Source organism: Eptatretus burgeri, chromosome 2 (assembly GCF_056783735.1).
Source record: "Eptatretus burgeri isolate ZD-2024b chromosome 2, Ebu_testis_v1, whole genome shotgun sequence".
Taxonomy (NCBI): domain Eukaryota; kingdom Metazoa; phylum Chordata; class Myxini; order Myxiniformes; family Myxinidae; genus Eptatretus; species Eptatretus burgeri.
In genome coordinates, this window is record NC_140962.1 from 37,935,787 (window position 1) to 37,957,498 (window position 21,712).

Genomic DNA, 21,712 nt, shown 5'->3' on the forward strand with positions numbered 1-21,712 from the left:
TCTCATATTGGAAGAAATCTATCATCACAGACCTTGGTGTTCACTTCAGTAGGTTGTTATTTGAAGAGTCAGTTTAAAGGTTATTTGAGATCTTTGGAGCCTCAAAGGTTTTCTCATGGTTTTCTTGTTTCAAGAAAACTTTTTGTTATGTTCTTACGAAAGAATACATTGTTTTTGTTTTTGGCCAAATTTTTATTTTTGGCAGTGTTGTCATAAAAATACTGAAAAATGAATGCAGTAACATGTAAGGGCGTGGGGTGAACAGATTGCAGAGAACACACACCGTGCTTGGAAGAAAATCACATTGCAAGTTTTATTCCATAATTTTGGTCATCATGTTGATGACACTTATCTCGTATTATAAGAAATCTATCATCATAGACCATAGATAACGTTTGTGCACTAAAATAGGTAGTTATTTGAAGAGTCGACTTGATCAAACCTAGTTCTTATAACAAAAATGCTTATTGACTATGTAATGCAGCTTGGATTTGTTTTTAGCCTTTGTGCAGAAAATGCTGCTCTCATGGCGAGCCTTGAGCATCAGTCTGCGGAAAGGCGCAAGCTCTCGCTGGAGAATGCATGTGAGTGTGAATCCGGGGGTGCCTGTAAAATGAGTGCTACAAAATGAAGAGCAAGAGTAATTTCACTTCGAAGCATTCTTTAAGGAATCTTTGTATATCCTTCACATGTCCTTTGAGTAGAGTAATGAAACCAGTGCCTCGTTGAAAAGTTATTGGACTTTACAGGAGTTGGAGGTGGGTATAAGGTTAACAAAAGATTGTCTATCTACCTGAAGTTGTGGGAATACATCGAACACCTGCTAGCTTGAGATTATTTGACCTTTATGCTTATGGAATATTTTAGTTAGTTAATGATCAAACTAGTCTTGTACGTCATGTGTGCTGCAAGAAGGATATTTATGTTGAAACATATTACTGGATCATGTGATTATCAGACAGTGTAGGGGATGCCTACACGCTGAATATGCCATTCCAGAGCAGTGATGCTTGCTGCATGTCATGCTGAGAATGTGTGCGTGTACAGATCTGCACAGGCAGTGTGACGAGCTGCTCTCCAATTTAAATCTGTGCGACCGACATGTATTTCTTCATCAGGCACCCTCATGTGAGGCCTTGCCTCAAGCTGACCTTTCTTCTCTTGAGGTAACTTTTCTGACATTATATTATGCTGGAATGGATCTTGCTTTCCTTCCTTTTCTTGATTGACCTCTATCAACCGGTACTTTTTGTTCTTTGCCAGTTTGTGAAAGCACTGCATGATGTGGTCTTGATACACCATATATTGCTGGAATAAACTTTAAAGTTTACAGAATTAGAATTTTATGTTTGTCTAAATAAGTGGAAATGATATTTGAAATCACTGATCTTTGGTAACTTATTTTCTTTTTGTGCAATATATATATATATACATATACATATACATACTAGCGATACCCGTGCACATGCATGGGATAGCAGTACAACATAGCTGGTAGCAGACGACAGACCGTACACGGGGAATGACAAAAATACGCATTGTGCAAAATGCAAGTGGTACTATGGAACGCCAAGACTTCCCAAACATTGGCGGCATGTCCGCTAAGTGCCACAGCAATTTCATAGGGATAGTGTGACGGCGAGCCGAGTTTTTAGTGTGCAGGCTTGGTATTATAATAGAGATATTTTTAATAGTTTCTAAGCTTTTGTGCCTCCCAGATCTCCTCTCCCTCCTCCCCCACAAAACGGAATTGCATGAGCGAATGTACCATGTATGCGATTGTACTAGCATCTCAGCAGCAGAGGCCTTTTTTGCATTGATGTTATCTCAATGAAAGGATGAGCATTTTGCGTGTGTTTATTCAAACGTTTGTCTCTGAACATAAAATTGATTTGTACTTTAAGTATGCTAAATTGTTGTATCATTGGTGGTTGCAACAATAGAATCAAACAAGGAGTTTGTCTTCACAAATTTCTGAAGCATCTCATGATTCAGCCAGCATTGATCATTTATTTATCTGCTGTCTTTGTTGTAGGCCTCACTTCCTATTGGCTGCCAACACTTGTGACACATTTCTGCCACTAATTTCCATGTTCTGCAGATGATTGTGTTGGGGGCTTGTCATTGTGAAAGAGGGCAGAAACAGCCCTGTAGCTGTGCCTGGGCTGCGGCGCATGCACGGCGGGATTTGGCAACTGTTCGTCAGCAGGTGATTTTCACAAGAGGAGGGAAAAAAAATAAAAAAATTAACGGTTTGCTAATCAACAACTTTTCACCTGTTTAATCATTCTTTAAGCTCACTGTACATTGCAAGACACCAGTACGTGCCCATAAAAAAAATAAAAAAATAAAAAAATATTCAAACCATGAGCAACAGAACAACCACGCAGGCCGTTTCTTCGCTCTCGAGTGCCCGTACGTGCGTGGCCCGGAAGTTCGAATATTATTTGCAGTTACGATTATTCGCAATTTAGTTTTAATACCCAATTATTCAATTAGCCCCAACGTATTTTACCTTTTCACAATGTCGTGGCAAGGAAAAACAAAAAGATAAGAGAAGAGAGAGAAAAAAAATTACTTCCTGGTTCGGAGCATACCAGCACTCTGATGTTACCGAAATTTATACACCGTCTAATATGAAAACGATCATAACTTGGGGCATTGTGTTTATCTATAAATGCGCATAAGAAATCGAAATTATTAGAATACACGAAGTCTTCATTATCCGGAAGTCCGTACGTTGTAACCCGTAATGGATCCGGAAGTCCGTACGTTGTAATCCGTAATGGCGAACGCGGCTGAGCTTCCCTTCCCCATCGGCCACGCCCACGCAACAACGTGTCTTCTCATTGGTTTGGTAAATAAATGGCCATAACTTGGGAAGCACTTGTCCGATTAATATCAAACCTTGAAAAGGCACATCCTCAGGTCCCCGGCAATATATCTGGCAAGTTTCAATCAGATCGGACCAGCGGTTGTCAAGAAATAGCGGTCACACACACACACACACACACACACACACACACACACACACACACACACACACACACACACACACACACACACACACACACACACACACACACACACACACACACACACACACACACACACACACACACACACACACACACACACACACACACACACACACACACACTGCTGGAATTATAGATAGATTATCCAAAATGGGAGGGTTGCAATGACCTAACCAAGATGGACGATAGAAAAGACAGACTGAATTGTGCAAATGCAACGGATACAAGCTGTTGATGAAATTAGAAAATAGATACAGCAGTAATAAGCAAGAAATCCAATTATAAAATGATCCCAATCCACACAGCTCTTAAACATATTATTCAGTTAGAACAACCAGTTTCCTGCACAATTCATATTATTACCATTGCATATAAAACTTGTTATAATGAATAATACAGTGAGTGCCTTGATTGCACAAAAGGAACATTATGGATTTAAAGTGAATTGATCAGGAAAATGAATTGGACAACATATTGTCTTCAACGATGATCATGTTGCCCAGCGGGTCTGGAATGAAAATGTATCCACGTCCACCGGGTTGATTGGACACGAATCGTCATCTCTGAACACAATGATCTCTTCATCAATGATCTCTCTGACTCTCTGGAAAATCCTCTTTATCTCTTGGCTGATCACTCCATCCTCTGCCGTACCATCTATCATCCCTCAGAACGGCAAGCAGCAGCTTCTTCGCTCACTGCAGATCTGGATAAAATCACAAACTGGTCCAACACGTGGAACATGACTTTCAATCTCACACTCTCACGATATCTCTCCGAAAGGACCGTTTGGAACCCCTCCCCCACCCCCAGCCACTTTCTCAACAATCTTCTGGAAGAAGTCCTTTCTTTCAAGCTTCTGGGTCTTACTATCTGCCATGACCTTTCCTGGGAAAGCCACATTTCCAACCTGGCCTCCAAAGCCAGTTGCCGACTGGGAATCCTCCGTCGTGCAAAGTCCTTCCTCCGCTCACCTGAGCTCCTGACCACAAACAAAGCTTTCATCTGTAGCCTGATGGAGTACTGCAATCCCATCTGAGCTGATGCTCCTGCCTCCCACCTTTCTCAGCTTCACGCTGTGGAAACCAAGGCATTTCAGATCATTGGCATCTCCCGCGAAGAGGCTGAGTCTTTGGGCCTCTCACTCTTTCACCGCAGGCAGCTCGGTGGTCTTTCTGTCTTCTTCCGTTTCCTCTCCAGCCTCGCCCCCCCCCTGCTCTGTCTGCAATTTGTCCCCACCATATTTCTCCAGGGTGCTCAAGGTCCACCAACAACTCCCTTCTGGTAAAATGACCAAAATCACCAATCACTGCTCACCTTCACTCTTTCATTCCTCTTTTTCCCCGCCTTTGGAATAAACTCCCTCACTCTGTTCAATCCCATTTTTCCCTCCAGGTCTTCAAAACAGCTGTTCACCACCACCTCTTATCGTCCCCCATCCAAATTCTTGATATTTTCTATCCCCGTTAATCCACCCCAAACGCACCTACTTCAAATTCCCTGCTTTCCTTCCTGAAAGTCCCTTTAATGTCCATGTTGTATAACCCGTTTTCCCCGCCCCATCCCTCTCCCTTCCGCAGATCTCCTAATGTCTCTGTTTCCCACTGTTTTGTCCTTCCCACTCGTGCCCCTCGTCTCATGCCCCCCTTGTTGTGCGTTTAGTTGTGTGTTAGCTCTCATACGAGCCTCGACAAGGTATACAAGAAAAAAAAAATGCCCATTGAGGAAAGCTGACATGAACAGCCGAGCGAAGCTTGTCTGCGTTCAGTGTAGATGCACTTATGCGTGGACCAAATCTTCCCATCAAAAAGGTTAATCCAATTTACGAAGTGCTATGGAGTCCACTTCCAATCACCACACAAGTTCTCATCAAAACGGTTATTACAGGGAGAAAAGGGGAGGAAGGAGAATGCAGCTACAACAGTAATAAATAATTGAGGGGCCTGGGAAGGGGAGGGGACTGGGACAGAGAAAGGAGATGAAGAGAAACCTATTCCTGCACATCATGCTGAGAATTTTCCCTGGTTCAGTTTCGTTAAATTAATGCTCGCGCATGTGGTATGGGTTCTTGTCTGGGTGTGCAGCCGACTGATGTGGGGCTTGTCCTCGCTGTGCCTCGCGTGCTGTGCCAACAACGCTCAACGACCCATGATTTGTGCCACAAAGCTGAACCTCCAATATTCACGTTCGTGGCACAAATTCAGCTTTAACTTATGAACAGCAGTGAGCCACCATCCAACAAGCAGAAGAAGAAGAAGAAGAAGAAGAAGAAGAAGAAGAAGCAGCAGGACCGCCACAAAGAACCACAACACAAATGGTGTGTGCAGTTTTATTATGACCACAAGGCTGATCGAACTGTCCGTGGAATTCGCCCATTGACCAACACAGCCTGACGGATGATGATTGATGGTGCATTCCCATTGGCTTTTGAGTGAGGAAAATTCCACACAATAGACAAATGTTGATTTAAAAAAAAAAAAATTTGCGGTTACCAGCCCGTCCGATGGCCTTTGCCAGACAGATGTCCACATATGGACACACTTGTGGGCCAATTTGATTGGCTGTTAACTAAACAAGAAGTTCTATATAATGACAAATAACCGACAGGGAAGGCTTAAGTATGTCGGAAGGTGGAAAGGCTTAAACAGACTTAAAGGCTTAAACAGACTTAAAGGCTTAAACTTAAGGGCTTAAACTTAAAGCCCATTCCTCCTTGCTCTCCACCCCCTTCAAACTTAAAGGCTTAAACTTAAACAGGCTTAAAGGAACGAAGGCTTTTGTGTATACTATATATATATATATATATATTTTGTGGCGAGAACGACCACTAGGTGGGAGAAGTTACGTTGTCTCCCTCCATGACACGGCGGGTTGCTTAACCGACCGTGGACGCCAATACCTCAACCACGTGGCGTAGGGTCTTCCTGCCACGTGTAATCAGTTTACCTAATTAACCACGCCTTCGGTACGCCTTGCCCGAACCGGATCACTCTACCAACTACGGTAGAGTACCAACTTCCAACTCCGGATTGGATGCAGCCGAGCGGAACTGCCAAGGACGTACCGGCTGGAATGAACAGATTATCGGGGATAAAGACCCGGCTAAACTTAGATCCGAACCATGCTGGACCAATGAAGGAAAAGGCAAAAACGAACTGGGAACATTTCTACAATCATTAATTTACACTAAGGCGAGGAAAGTCATGTGGTGCAGGAACAGGTTTATTGGTGTATTATGCAGGGGACAGAAGAGGGATGTAGTGCGACAATTTTACAGCAACTTAAAAAAAGAGGACACAGAGCAGTCTTGTCGCGAGAATAATACAGGCAAGAATTACAATGATCAAAAACTTATACAATTCTACTTCAAGGACAGGCACCACACACTCAGACGCAAACTCAGACAAAATAAACACAGTTGAATGGAAAAGGACTTTTGCAGCCATGGAGGGAGGGAGTTGAGGTCGCAACAAAAAGGAAAAGTGATTGAATTTACGCCATTTTTTAAACATTCTGTGCGCAGATGACAAAATCCCTCCGGGATGCATTTCCCACCCACAGCGATGACTTCAGTGGGGCTACATCCTGCAATACAGTCTGGAATTCATTATGCGTAATTTGTGATGAAGTCGGCATAATGGATAACAACAGTTCTGAAAATCTTGAATATTATGAGACTTTCTCAACCTTCTGTGAAGCTTGTCAAGAGCAGTATGTTTAGCGTTTGGGGTGTTGCATCCTTCACACATTTGCTGCTCACTTGACTGTACGATGATCGCGCTTATATTTGGCAATACTTCCACTGACAGCCATGTGAAGCCTAACATTAGTTGGTGTGACAATTATCGACTGAGTGGTATTTCCATCAAATATTGTCGGTACGGCAGTTGTTTGTTTTTGTTTACATTTGTAGTACATGTTTATTGCAAAATATGACATTACATTTTGTTGTTGGTCAATGCAGTTTTCACTTAAATATGCCATGCGAGGTACGCAAGCCGAGTTGCATAGACCTTTTGAAGTCTGCGCGAGTCCATCTGTCTTGTCAAACTCATTCAGATACCATCGGCAGTTCTATGTGAACTGTTGCAATACTCTGCTTCAGCATGGTGAATTTTAATGTCTTAAATAATGTTGAGCTTAAGTGCTTTCAAGTCGAACTGGATATGTTGACAAACCTACATTTCCTCCGTTTGTCATGCGGCCAAAGGTCAGGCCACCGAATTTGTCGATTTGTTACATACAACGAAAACGCTTTAAACCTTTTCACACAAAAAAAGAAAATTCGATAAACTATGCTTTTAAACATAAACAAGTCTGGAGACGGCGATGGTTCACGAGCAATGTACACGGTTCGCCTTTTTTATTTTTTGACCTTCGAGGGGACGCCACGGGCAAACTGGCGGGAATCGGGAAAAATGTAAATGATGAAAGCTGTAGTACTCGAAGAGCACTACTTGCATACCAACTTTAATTCGAAACAGTTGAAAACCCGAGGAGCTCGATGCCAAATTTATTGATTTTTTTGACATTTTCTTAGTTCGTGACCTTGTGACCTTGACCTTGGGACGAAAATGAAAAATCGAGCTCCGTGGGGTTATGCAGTTGCCATTGGGCTAACCAAATACCGAAACCCCTGCTAGATTCGACAAACCCCCTCGGAGAAGATGTAACTTGAAATCGGCTACCCCCTAAAAACACGTTTTTTGGGCGTGGCTCCACCTATAATGGGCGCAGCATGCCCATTCTCAGGAAAACACAACCAGATCATGATACAAACCTCCCACCCAAATTTTATCAGGATCGGATCAAAACCCATGGAGTTATGCTCGGGACAGACAGACAGACAGACACACACCCATAACAAATATAGTGGTCACTCTGGCTGGCACTCATGAACCAATTAGCATTTGCCAATGTGTTGTAGAAAAGTTGATTTGAGGTCTTGAAACGGTTTTCTTCACGAAAACATTGTACTTTTCTTTACAACTCTGAAAATGGCAAAAATTCCAACAATTGCTTTGCTACCTCTGTCACCAAAGTTTGAGGAGGTTATGTATTCATCCCTGTCTGTAACTTGGCGAAAAAACATTTTTGGCCACAGTTTTCAAGCAATCGTTCTGAATTTTTTTTGTGCATGTCGGTGAACATCCAGGGACAGCAACACATAATTTTGATTGAGATCCAGATCCCAGAATTTTCTTATTGATTCTTCAGCATTGAGAGATGGGCCCAAAAATGATATATAGCACAATATCTCAAGAGGTTATCGATGAATTCCGATGAAACTTGGTGGACAGGTTGGGAGTGCCACTTGGAAGAATTGATTCAATTTTGGTGAAGATCCAGATCCAGATCCAAATCTGGATACGAGAATTATTTCATTCTTCAGTGATTCTTCACCATTGAGAGATTGGGCTAAAAACGATATTGCATGACATCTCAAAAAGTTGTGGACAAATTCAGATGAAACTTGTTGGACGGGTTGGGTTTGTGACGAGGACAAATTGATTCTACTTGGAGGAAGATCAGATTCTGGATCCGAGAATTTTTATGTGATTCTTCACCATTGAGAGATGGGGCCAAAAACTATGTATAGCATGATATCTTAATTTGTGGATGACTTGTGACAAAACGAGGTGGATGAGTTGGTTAGGTGATTAGAACAAAACGATTCGGGTTTGGTTAAGGTTCGGATTTAGATCCGACCTGTCGGTGGGATACAAATGTAAACTGTTCAGCCTGGTGGAGTTATGCGCTCTACCGCGTGCCGTTCCATTTTGTCAAGTGTCACTTTAAGTGATTTTTTTTTCATTTGTCTTGTTTGTTTGTGTGGAGTGTATCTCAAAAAAGTAGTGGACGGATTTGGACGACTCTTGGTGGACACGTTGGGTGTGTGACAAGGATGAATTCATTTGATTTTGGTGAGGATCTGGATATGATAATTTTATTAATTTTTAAAGTGATTCTTCCCTGTTGAGAAATGGGGCCAAAAACGATATGCATCATGATATTTCAAAAATCTATTGGGCCCGATATGTTCGACTTGATCAGGCATTGCGTGGTGGAAGTATGGGCTCCACCGAGTGCCTTCTAGTTTGGAATGATTTCCTACAGCTTTATTTCCTTAATTTTTATTGTTTTTTATTCTGGTTGCCGATTGTTTTTTGTTTTGTTTTTGTAATTTTACAACTTTCCTAACGTCGATTCGTCAGCAGCAGGTGATTCAAAGATTTAAATTGATGATTATTTTAATGAACAGCAAATAATGAAGAAACAAATAAGTTGGAAAAAAAGTTTTTTTTTTGTTTGTTTTAAAAAAATGATTATGTCAACATATACCTCGGACTCTATTTTTTATTTTATTTTTTTAATGACTACAGTAGTTGATATGCAATGGTTGTCCTCTTGAATCCACCCAGATGTTATTAATCTGATGTTATAAAGTTCAATTTTGGACATTTGTAAAATGCAATTGCAGCTTTCTCCAATGTCATGATGATTTCTCTCGCGTCATGATGATTCGATGACCTTCAGGTGACAGAAGCAGAAGGCAGAGCTGAAGAGGCTGCAGCTGTTGCAGAGGCTTTCCGTGCGGCTTTTGAGCAACAGTTGCGGCGTGCAGCAGGACTCACTGCTCAACTGGCTCGTATTCCCAGCAAGAGTGCCACACCTGTACCTCGTCGCCTCAGACAAAAACTGCAGAAACTCCTCTCAGCAAGTAAGTTACGAGATTTATGAGGAGTGTTCAAAAAGTTATACAAACGAGATACAATTATTCAAATAATGCCAACTTCCCCCCCCCCCCCCACCCCAAAAAACAATCCAATGATTTGATAATGGTTTAAACAAAACGATAAATGAAGAAATGCTTAAAAAAAGATTTAAATTTTTTTTTTCTATAGATTCAAAAGGATTGTCTTTCTTTTCATTTCCTCTACCATCTTTCACCCCTTTGTGTATCGGCATCATTTACGATGTCGTACAATTCTGCTTATGGCATCTACATTTACTTCCAACAACTCCATTTATTCCAATTAGCCCAGTCTAAGTACACTTTTCTCAAGGCACTTGCCATTCTGGATGATGTCACAGGATGCACCGGTGGGCAGTGCATCCGACACCAGGGCGCTATTCCATCATTCCATCATGGGATTGCTGCTGCTTCTGCTGCTTTTCTGTGGCCCTTAAATCATATGATATCCCATACCATCCCATTATCTGATCTTGATGGATATTTATATATATATATATATATATATATATATATATATATATATATATATATATATATATATATATATATATATATATATATATATATATACCAGCAAATACAACCCGTCGCTTCGCCGGCAGGTCAATAAAATGTGGGTGGGGAGAAAGAGGGAGGGAGAGAGAGAGAGGAGGCAGGTGTTGTGTGAGAGAGGAAAGAAAAGGGAGGCAGGGAGGATGCAGAAAGGGGAGTTGGAGGGGAGGCGGGGCGAGCGACACCTCACCAAATGTTGCTTGCTATTCACTGCGGGAGGGAGGAGTGCGTGAAAGACACACACACACACACACACACACACACACACACACACACACACACACACACACACACACACACACACACACACAGCGACAGAAGTGTGGGAGGAGTGTGCTGCATTTTATGAGGAGGGTCAGAGTGAGAGAAAAGGGTGGGGGAGAGGATGAAAAAATTAAGACAGGTGAGGGGTGGAAGTGGGGTGAGCAAAGAGAATGATGTATGATGCTTAATGACCAAACATGAAAAAATTCCAAAAACGTGTCAGAACAGCTGTACACACAACGACACAACAGAGTTTATAATGTAATCCGCTGGCACATCTGCAAAAACTTTGATATTATAGTTCCAGAAAATTTGTGGGAAAATGAACCAAAAGCAATCACTGAAAACATTGAAGTACCGCTCACGTACGACCCTATGATCCCATCAAGCGTGCACATCAAAAACAAAGCATTGCAACCAGATATCATACTTGGGTGCAAAAAAAGAGAAGAAGGCATTGCTATTTGAGGTGTTAAATGATGCAGAAATCCAGAAAGATACCAAGACCTCAAACATGAACTGAAAAGATCCTGGAAGCTGAAGAATGCCAAAGTTGTACCAGTGATGATGAAGAACCTCATGGGAATGATGAAGAAAAACCTCACAAAGATATAAAAAATCCATCCCTGGGAATATCATGACAAAGTTGGAAGCCATCCTGGGCTCAGTAACGATCCTGACGAGAGCCCTCGGCACAAGACATGAAAACAGAAAACTTCACAGCTTGGTCCATGAATCGTGATCCCGTACCGAAATGAAAGTGGATACTTTGAGCCCACCCTGGGAGGACTCAATTCCACATTCTAAAACCCACATACATACGTAGATACGAATCAACGGCACACACAAACACTGATACCTGGGAGGACTCCATTCCACTTTCTAGAACCCATATATGGAGATACCAACCCCCCCCCCCCTCATGTCTGGTGGATTAACGGGACAAAGTGTGTTGCGTGGATCTAATAGCTAGGTCTGTTAACTATGTCTGTTCTATTCTGATTTCTATTCCAATCCTTTCCTTTCAGCCATGGTACAAATCAAGCAAGCAAGCAAACGCACCACGATATACATAGCGAACACACAATAGCAAGCAGCCTCCCGTGGCTTGGCATCAACAGAAGCACAACCATACTGTACAGTCCATGCACCACATTATTTCATTCAAATCTGCGTGCCAATTTCTAATCGGCATCTCACCTTTCTCACCCCTTCCTCACCAAAAACACCCACTTCGACCACCAACACCTCCTGCATACGGGAAAAATATTCCCGCACCCCCTCGTGCCTCTGCATCTCTACAATTCGTCACTATCTGGAGGAGTACTGCACAACTTGGGCTGTCCTCTGACCGTCAAAAGCGGGGCTGAGCAATGGCCGTTGATAGCTCAAACGCATCTCGCCAGGGATGTACCGGGTGAGCACAGGGAATTGATACAACCCTCGTCCAGTTGCCAGAACACTGCAAGACGGGAGCGGCGAGGAGGGGGTTTGGTACGGGGCCAGGGTGTGCATTTTGGCTCATGAGAGGGGGCCCGTGGGTGGTGGATGTGCATTGCTATTCGGCATTCAGACTGCACTCAGAGCATGTTCAGGGATGGGGTATCGGCTCTTAAACTATGTTGTCAGGAGCTCCGGGCCGTGGCGAGCCGGATGGGCAAATATGACGGTTTCCGGCCACGCGAACCTGGCAGGGCATGGCTTGGGCCGCTGTGGCCCAATGGAGGAGCGGGATTCGGGTCAGTGTGTCGCTTTCAGGTCGTCACCACACCCTTCGCCCGGGGTTTATAAAAGGAATAGCTCGGAGCCACTCGCTCTCTGCTTCGCCCTCTTCTCTGCTTCTCTTGGCTCTGCGTTGGATGCTTCTTGTTGCCTCTGCCCTTCGCTGGCTCTTCATTCGCGGTTGGTGTGCGACTGAGACGTCATTCTTCTTGGACCAGTGCGGAGTGCACGTTGCCATGACCCTCGGCAAAGTTACTAAGCCGGAGATAACTCGCCAACTTTCGAGGTGGGAATGCTTAAGTGGAGCGTCCTACGGAGATACACGCTAAACTCACAGACCTATGCACGACTAGGTTAGGGATTTGTCACTTCACGCATCCTCTCTCTCTCTCTCTCTCTCTCTCTCTCTCTCTCTCTCTCTCTCTCTCTCTCTCTCTCTCTCTCTCTCTCTCTCTCTCTCTCTCTCTCTCTCTCTCTCTCTCTCTCCCTCTCCCTCTCCCTCTCCCTCTCCCTCTCCCTCTCCCTCTCCCTCTCCCTCTCCCTCTCCCTCTCCCTCTCCCTCTCCCTCTCCCTCTCCCTCTCCCTCTCCCTCTCTCTCTCTCTCTCTCTCTCTCTCTCTCTCTCTCTCTCTCTCTCTCTCTCTCTCTCTCTCTCTCTCTCTCTCTCTCTCTCTCTCTCTCTCTCTCTCTCTCTCTCTCTCTCTCTCTCTCTCTCTCTCTCCCTCTCCCTCTCTCTCTCCCTCCCGCTCCCTCTCCCTCTCGCTCGCTCTCCCTCTCCCTCCGTCTCGCTCCCTCTCCCTCCCTCTCTCTCTCTCTCTCTCTCTCTCTCTCTCTCTCTCTCTCTCTCTCTCTCTCTCTCTCTCTCTCTCTCTCGCTCTCTCTCTCTCTCTCTCTCTCTCTCTCTCTCTCTCTCTCTCTCTCTCTCTCTCCCTCTCTCTCTCCCTCTCCCTCTCCCTCTCCCTCCCTCTCCCTCTCCCTCTCCCTCTCCCTCTCCCTCTCCCTCTCCCTCTCCCTCTCCCTCTCCCTCTCCCTCTCCCTCTCCCTCTCCCTCTCCCTCTCCCTCTCCCTCTCCCTCTCCCTCTCCCTCTCCCTCTCCCTCTCCCTCTCCCTCTCCCTCTCCCTCTCCCTCTCCCTCTCTCTCTCTGTCTCTCTCTGTCTCTCTCTCTGTCTCTCTCTCTCTGTCTCTCTCCCTCTCCCTCTCTCTCCCTCTCCCTCTCCCTCTCCCTCTCCCTCTCCCTCTCCCTCTCCCTCTCTCTCCCTCTCCCTCTCCCTCTCCCTCTCCCTCTCCCTCTCCCTCTCCCTCTCCCTCTCCCTCTCCCTCTCCCTCTCCCTCTCCCTCTCCCTCTCTCTCCCTCTCCCTCTCCCTCTCCCTCTCCCTCTCCCTCTCCCTCTCCCTCTCCCTCTCCCTCTCTCTCTCTGTCTCTCTCTGTCTCTCTCTCTGTCTCTCTCTCTCTGTCTCTCTCTCTCTCTCTCTCTCTCTCTCTCTCTCTCTCTCTCTCTCTCTCTCTCTCTCTCTCTCTCTCTCTCTCTCTCTCTCTCTCTCTCTCTCTCTCTCTCTCTCTCTCTCTCTCTCTCTCTCTCTCTCTCTCTCTCTCTCTCTCTCTCTCTCTCTCTCTCTCTCTCTCTCTCTCTCTCTCTCTCTCTCCCTCTCCTTCTATCTCGTCCATGTTTGGACGCACAAAAGAGCATCATTACTGACTCGCAATCCCATTTTCCTCTGGCATGACATCGCACCCTCCGTATTGCACTACACCATACCTTCACTCCCACACCTTTGACACCAGTATTCCTCCCCCTACCTTCTTTTCCCGAAGCATACTGGGTTGCATTGTCAGCCGACCGTGCCAGGTATTGCGAGGCCGTTTGTCCTCATCTGCTTTCTTTCTGAACGATATATAATCTTCCTCGGGTTGGTGTGTGTGCGTGTATGCGTGTGCGTGCGTGCGCAATGGGAGACGTTCTGGTCTGTGAACCACAAACACAGAATCATTGACTGACCAGTCAGTCAGTCAAGGCTTAACTTCTGCAAAACATTTTGTGTGTGTTGCGTTGCCGCCTGTCATAGCATAGGTTAAGATTGTAGAAGTACTAACGGGATAAGTCTGCTCTGTGTCTGCTTTTGTAAATTGCTTGCTTTTTGTCGTACCCCACAAATTTCTTTCTTTCCCTGTTGTACGTACGAATCAATCTCATTCACTGTGCCACATACCTTTCCTCGCTTAATTGTAAATAAATGCTTGTGCAGAAATGTTCGCAGCTCATTTTGGTCTTTTCCTTCATTGGTCCAGCATGATTTGTGTTCTAGCTTAGCCGGGATGTTATCCCCTAACGATCTGTTTTTTTCTAGCCAGTGTAACAGGATAAGTCGCCCCCTGGACAACTTCCCCCCCCGGGGGGGGGTACTTGTCCTAGGATAAGTCTCCCCCCTCCCTGGATATCTTGCCCCCCTATGGCCAAAAATAGAATTTTACTAAAAATATATACCTCTCGGTGTTCATGTTCTTTACATACTATTTTTTTTTATCCATTTTCTATTTTTAATCCGAGGACTTGTACCCCCCTGGGGGGGAAGTTGTCCAAGGGGGTGGTTAAAATGTTACACCGGTACGTTGGCAGTTATGCACGGCTGCATCTGATCTGTTGAGGTGATCCAGTTTGAACAAGGCGGACTGAGGGCGTGTCCCTCGGTAATTAAACCATGTGACCTTGAGGTAAACGGTATCAGACGGAGGACCCTAAGTCACGTTGTTGAGTTATTGGCGTTCACGGTCCATTGGCAACCCGCCGTGTCACGAAGTTATCCGTCTGCGACGGCCTGTGATTCGGGAGAGTCTGGTGGGAACCCGAGGTAGCTTCCCTCCTCGTGGTCTTCTCGCCCCCGACCCCAGGTCTGCAACAATACGTACACACGCATAAAATACATAAAATGCCAAACACTAAGATTTACCTTGAAACAGAGTTCTTTGAAAAAGGAATTCAAGTGCAGAATTAGCAAAATTCAATTGAAAAATAAATCAAGGCATGGAACACAAAAATATTGATCGACTCTGCCTTCACAACCAGATTATGGCAAACACGTGATCAGATGGACCTTATTGTTTTTATATATGTGTCGATGTCGAAGTGAGGGGTGGATTATATTCGAGATCGCATAAAAGGTAAAACAAAGCGATATCCTGTAAAAAATAAAATTGCACCTCCCGAGACACTATCCGCACGGCACCCCAGGGCCCAACACAGGCGGAAACGATATCTGTTTAATCAGTGTTCCCTTGAGAGCACGGATACTTTCCCGAAACCACCAACCAAGCAGTTTGTTGAGCGCTTGCCAAGTGGCTTAAGCACTCAAACAAGCACTCCAACGAAACAGTTGTGAAGAAACGGTGAGTTTAGCACGCGATTAGCAACACATTAAACATACACCTCCCAGAGACGCCCGATATGTCAAGCCAGGAACGCTGACGTCTCCGGATGTTTATGGCATTGCAATATACCCAGCAATTTGAAGCTATGATGAACAGGCATTTGATAATATGAGTGAGAAAAGTGAAAAATAACTTTATCATTAATAAATCATTGCGGCCTATTCCAAGTCGAGGCATGGTTAAGCAGGCCAATAAACATGGCGGGTTCAGACCCCAGTGAGGTTGCCCATGAAACGCCTTAAGACCCCAGACAGCGAGGTAGCTGAGGATTGCCTGATGAAGGATATAATTAAATAAGGCTGTTAATTATCTTCAAAAGGGGTGCTTTAATTAACCCAATCACCCAATTTTCACTCTTGCACTTCTTTGGAGTTTTCTTGGTATGCTTGCAAAGTTTCAGGCTGATAGGTTTTATAGTTTTGGAGTTATGGAGGAGACAGACTCACACACTCGCACACATTGCCTTTTATTCGTACATGTACATGTATGTATATATATATGAGGTGCATCTAAAAAGTAAAGGGACTGAGCCTGCTGTGTGCTCCACATCCACAACTTGAATGAACGGGTTGCGTCACAGTCTTTCGCAACAATCCAGCAATATATATGATTGGTGATTGTTGACTGCGCTCATTGTGTGATTATTTACAGGCCGTGCTTTACATGTTGTCTCGTCTGAGTCGTCGTGCTATGAGTCATGAACAGAGAGCCAATCTGAAGTTTCTTGCCAAGCTTTGCAAAACACCTTCCGAATCCTTCGCAATGCTGCAGCAAGTCTACGGGGAAGAAACGATGTCATGTACACGTGCATTTGAATGGCACAAGAGGTTTAAAGAGGGACGGGAGGAGGTTGAAGACAATCCACGGTCTGGAAGACCTTCAACGAGCAGAACTGCGGACAACATCGAGCGTGTGAAGCAGATGGTGCGCGCAGATCATCGACTCGCGGTGCGGATGATTGCTGAGGAACTTTCCATCAACAAGGACACTGTCTGGAGCATCATCACTGAAATTCTCGAAATGCGCAAGGTGTGCGCAAAGATGGTCCCCAAGCTGTTGTCCGAGGACCAGAAACGGCAAAGAGTCACTGTCTGTCAAGACATTATCGAGCGCCTCGAGGACGATCCAGACCTGCTTGGGAGAATCATAATTGGCGATGAATTATGGATATTCGAAGTGCTCGAATTATATTTGGTTGCATCGAAGCATGGAAGAAGAGGATGGACAAGTGTGTGAGACTGGAGGGAAACTATTTTGAAGGGGACAAGCTGTGATTTCAATGTTTTTTTGGAATAAAATTTCTGTGAAGTCAGTCCTGTTACTTTTTAGATGGACCTCGTGTGTATATATATATATATATATATATATATATATATATATATATATATATATATATATATATATATATATATATATATATATATATATATATATATATATATATATATATATATATTTTGTTACGAATCTGGAAACCATGCGCACTCAACATTCAGGTCCCAAAGTTAGTTATGCCGGAAAGTACATGTGAGACAGGTCCCTTCCTTTTGTCTCATGGGAGAGTCGAATATGTGCGTTGTGATGTTTTTTTATAGTTAGCTTATTACATCTCACCACCTGCTCATCACGCGCCATCACCAACCGTTGGCTGCTCATACCTTGACTTGCCGAGAGGGGGCCTCACGGTTCCAGTCCTCAGCTCGTAGTTCTTGTATGGCTTTTCAGCGTTGACCCTGTTACTCTTACTCTTTGAGAGTGGAGCCACATGGAGAATGCGGGGTCTCCGAACAGGAGCCATGGCTCCGCCCCGTAGGGGTGCGGCCATGGGCCAATGAGGGACGGACAGCGAGATGATTCTCGCCAAGGCCCCTCCCCATGTGGGAGGAGATATATCCCTGAGCAGACTCATTTCTCGGTGGTGTCGTCGTCGTTGGCGCGAGGAGTTCTGTGGACCCCGACCATTTACCACCCAAGCTCTGCCATGAACCACGAATCCCCCATGTGCGACTGGGACCAGGCCGACGACCATTGGCAGCTGCCGCAGTATGGAGTACCCCCTTTCTCCGATGGCCAGGTACCCAACCGAACTCTGACCCCCAGCTCGTCTCTCTCATCGGCTGGAGGGTCCAATAAAGGACTGGGGTTTTCTTTTCTTTTTGTATGTGTGTCTTCATGTTGGCCCATCTGTAAGTAGAACTGAATAAGTGTTTTTGGATCATTGTAAATACTTCATTGCATATTCGCTTCAAGTCTCACCTCTCTTGTCTTTTATTTACTGTAAATAAATTTATTAGAAATGTTCCCAGTTCGTTTTCGTCCTTTCTTTATTTGGTGCACCATGGTCCGGGTCTGAGTTCAGACGGGGTTTCATCCCCGATAATCCGTTGATCGTAGTCGGAACGTCCTGGGCAGGCCCGCTCGACTGCATCTGAGACGGAGTTGGTCGGTGGAAGTTGATACTCTACCGTAGATGGTAGAGTGATCCGGTTCGGCCAGACGTTCCGAGGGCGTGAATCCCCGGTAGCCAAGACTGCGTGGTTACTTAGGTATATTGGATCTGGACACAAAACCCTACGCCACGTGGTCGAGATATTGGCGTTTTGCGGTCGATTAATCGACCTGCGGGCTTCGGAGTTATCCGGAGCGACGGCCTATAAATTCCGAGGAGTCTGGTGGGAGACGGCATAAACTTCCCCACCTAGAGGTCATTCTCGCCACTGACCCCCGGCCCACAACAATATATATGTATATATATATATATATATATATATATATATATATATATATATATATATATATATATATATACATATATATATATGTATATATATATATATATATATATATATATATATATATATATATATATATATATATATACGCATATATTGTTGCCGGCCAGGGGACGGTGGCGAGAACGACCGCTCGGTGGGGGAAACTATGTCGCCTCCACCAGACTCCCTGGAATTGTAAGCCATCACTCGGATAACTCCGCGAGCCGGCGGGCCGATTATCCGACCGTGGTCGCCAATATCTCAACCTCGTAGCATAGGGTCTGTTTGTCTAAAGCGAATTTACCTAAGTAGCTACATGATTTAAACTACCGGGGAAGCCACACCCTCGGAACGCCTGGTTGAACCAGATTTACTCTACTGGCAGCGGTAGATTCACACTACGGACTACCGCTTTGCCACCTACCTTTCCGGCTCGTTACAGTCGAGCGGGGCCTGCCCAGGACGTCCCGGCTATGATAGACCGATTACCGGGGATGAAACCCCACTTGTACTCAGACCCGGATCATGCCGGACCAATGTAAGAAGGGACAGAAACGGACTGGGCACATTTCTAATAAATTTATTAACAGTAAAATAAAGACAAAGGCAAGACTTGACGCGAATATGCAAGCAGGGAAATATTTACAATAAGCAAAAACACTTAAACAATTCTACTTATAGACGGGCCCACACGCAGACACACACAAAAACGAAAAGACACCCCAGAGTCTTTATTTGACCCTCGCAGCCGTGAAGAGAGACAAGCTGGGGGTCAGAGTTCGTGGGTACCTGGTCGTCGAAGGAAAAGGAGTACTCTGTAATGCAGCACCTGCCTAACAGGTCGTCGGTTTGGTCCCAGTCGCACGTGTAGGACTCGTGGCTCGTGGTGGCACTCGCGTGGCGAACAGTCGGGGTCAAAACAGCCCAGAACTCCCCGCAACAGCCACCACGAACAAACTCGGCTGGACCCAGCCACCGTGAACAAACTGACTGCTCGTAACCACACACGAACTCTCATCCACAGACTCCTCTTTTCACTCTGAGAGTCTCGGAGATATATCTCCTCCCACCACGGGGAGGGGCTCTTGGCGAAAAACACCTCGCTGTCCACCCCTCATTGGACAGGGTCCTGTGGGCCACCTTTCCGGGGCGGGGCCTTGGCCCCTGCTGGGAAACCCCAACCACTCTTTCCACGCAGGGTCAAACTTGATGAGTAACAGTATAACGCTGCAACGGTACGTTGGTGGTGCAGCCGGTTGGTGGTGGATCGTGACGGGCCGAGGGGTCATGCAGATGGCTTGTTGGTTGTTGGATGTAATGATTTAATAACCTAACTAAAAGAAGTCGCAACGCACGTTTTTGATTCTCCCACTTGACAAAAGGAAAGGGATCTGACTACACATGTACTTAACGGGATAACTGACTTTTGGGACCTATATGTTGAATGTAAATGGTTTCCAGATCTGTGTGTGTGTGTGTGTGTGTGTGTGTGTGTGTGTGTGTGTGTGTGTGTGTGTGTGTGTGTGTGTGTGTGTGTGTGTGTGTGTGTGTGTGTGTGTGTGTGTGTGTGTGTGTGTGTGTGTGTGTGTGTCTCTGAATTGAACCCTCCAACTTGATGAGGCATCAGGGCACAAATCGAGTCCCATCACAGCGCTTGCTGCATGACCTGGCAGCAACAAGTGTCACCTGTAATGTGAGCACATGGTCTCTGCCCTGCTGATCACCAGTCAAGAGGTTTGCAGCCAGGAATATAAAATTCAACCAAAGAAGCACACTGACCATATTGCACGACGCTGACGTCATCTATCTATAATTCCAGCAATCTGTGTCTGTGTGTGTGTGTGACCGCTGTTTCTCGACAACCCCTGGTCCGATCTAATTGAAACTTGCCAGCTATATTGCTGGGGACCTGAGTATGTGCCTTTTCAAGGTTTGATATTAATCGGACAAGTGTTTTCCAAGTTATGGCCATTTATTTACCAAACCAATGACAAGACACGTGGCTGCGTAGGCCGGTGTGCGGCCGGCTGACGATGACGTCACGGGCCGTGCCGGTTACGATGGGGAAAGGCGCCTTAGTTACCGTGGCGTAGTAGTGGCAATGGTCAATGGCAGCGAATGTCATGGCAAGCAAAGACAGGGAGGTAAACTTGATTTTAATTTGGATTTGAATTAACTCTGTGTGTGGAAGTATCACAGCAGTTGTTACTTCAATGAAAGCGATAATTCTTGGAATGCATGTGAACATTCCGTACAGGCACGCACCACTTCCGGATAGTGATGACTTCTTGTATTCTAATAATTTCTCGATTTCTTATGCGCATTTATAGATAAACACAATGCCCCAATCCAGTTTTCGTTTACGAGAGCGAAGGAACAGACTGTGTGGTTGTTTGAAAGTTTTTTTTCTTTTGGTTTGCACGTACGGCCACGCACGTACGGGCACGCGAGAGTGAAGGAACGGCCTGTGTGGTTGTTGTTTCTGGCTCGCGGTTTGAAAGTTTTTATTTTATTTTATTTTATTATTTTTTTTTTGGAAGGCTCCGCGCGTACGGGAATGCACTAGTGTACATAAATTATACCAACACACTGCATCCAAACCCAAATGGAGGCATCCATATAGAAAGTGTACTTTGGTATAATTTATGTACATGATGTCAGCATCGTGTTTTTAAACATTTTGAATAATGAGGAGCTCTTTGAAAAAACATTTTTGGTGTAACTCCTGATGTCACCGTCTATGCTCGAGAAGCAAAGGGACTTGTAAAACTATTGGTGGAGCATATGAACCACCTGACTCAAATTTTGCTGCATCATGCACCAGGAGCTGTGCTTTTGTGCCAGTTTCGAATTCCCACCTCTCGTATTCCATCTGAAACACGATCTTGTATGAATGCGATTGAATGCCTTGGTGAGAATTCTGAATTTTCTTGTTTCTCAGCTTTGATTCTAGCAATTTGAAACCCTGCTTGGATGACAGATAACATTTACATGATTATACAGAGACATCCTCTCCATAATAATCTGCTATAGCTTAGCCGTGGCAAAGGTTTGGTCCGTTTATAAACTGCCTTTCTGTTAAAAAAAATCAATTTTGGTTTGAAAAAGGGAAAAAAAAACTACTCCATAATTGATAAATTGTTGGGGAAACTTGTTCTTGACTGACAGTACATCCAATTAA

At 44.9% G+C, this 21,712-nt stretch overlaps 1 protein-coding gene across 2 annotated transcripts in view; it reads left to right on the forward strand.

The window, feature by feature from the left end:
* CCDC125 (coiled-coil domain containing 125) overlaps positions 1-21,712 on the forward strand; it is a 76,925-nt gene that overhangs the window by 50,508 nt on the left and 4,705 nt on the right. For both annotated transcript variants that reach the window (XM_085868150.1, XM_085868160.1), the window contains 4 exons: positions 502-584; positions 1,048-1,166; positions 2,102-2,209; positions 9,576-9,759. In XM_085868150.1, the coding sequence (XP_085724276.1) occupies positions 502-584; positions 1,048-1,166; positions 2,102-2,209; positions 9,576-9,759 (494 nt within the window). The remainder of the gene's footprint in view (positions 1-501; positions 585-1,047; positions 1,167-2,101; positions 2,210-9,575; positions 9,760-21,712) is intronic.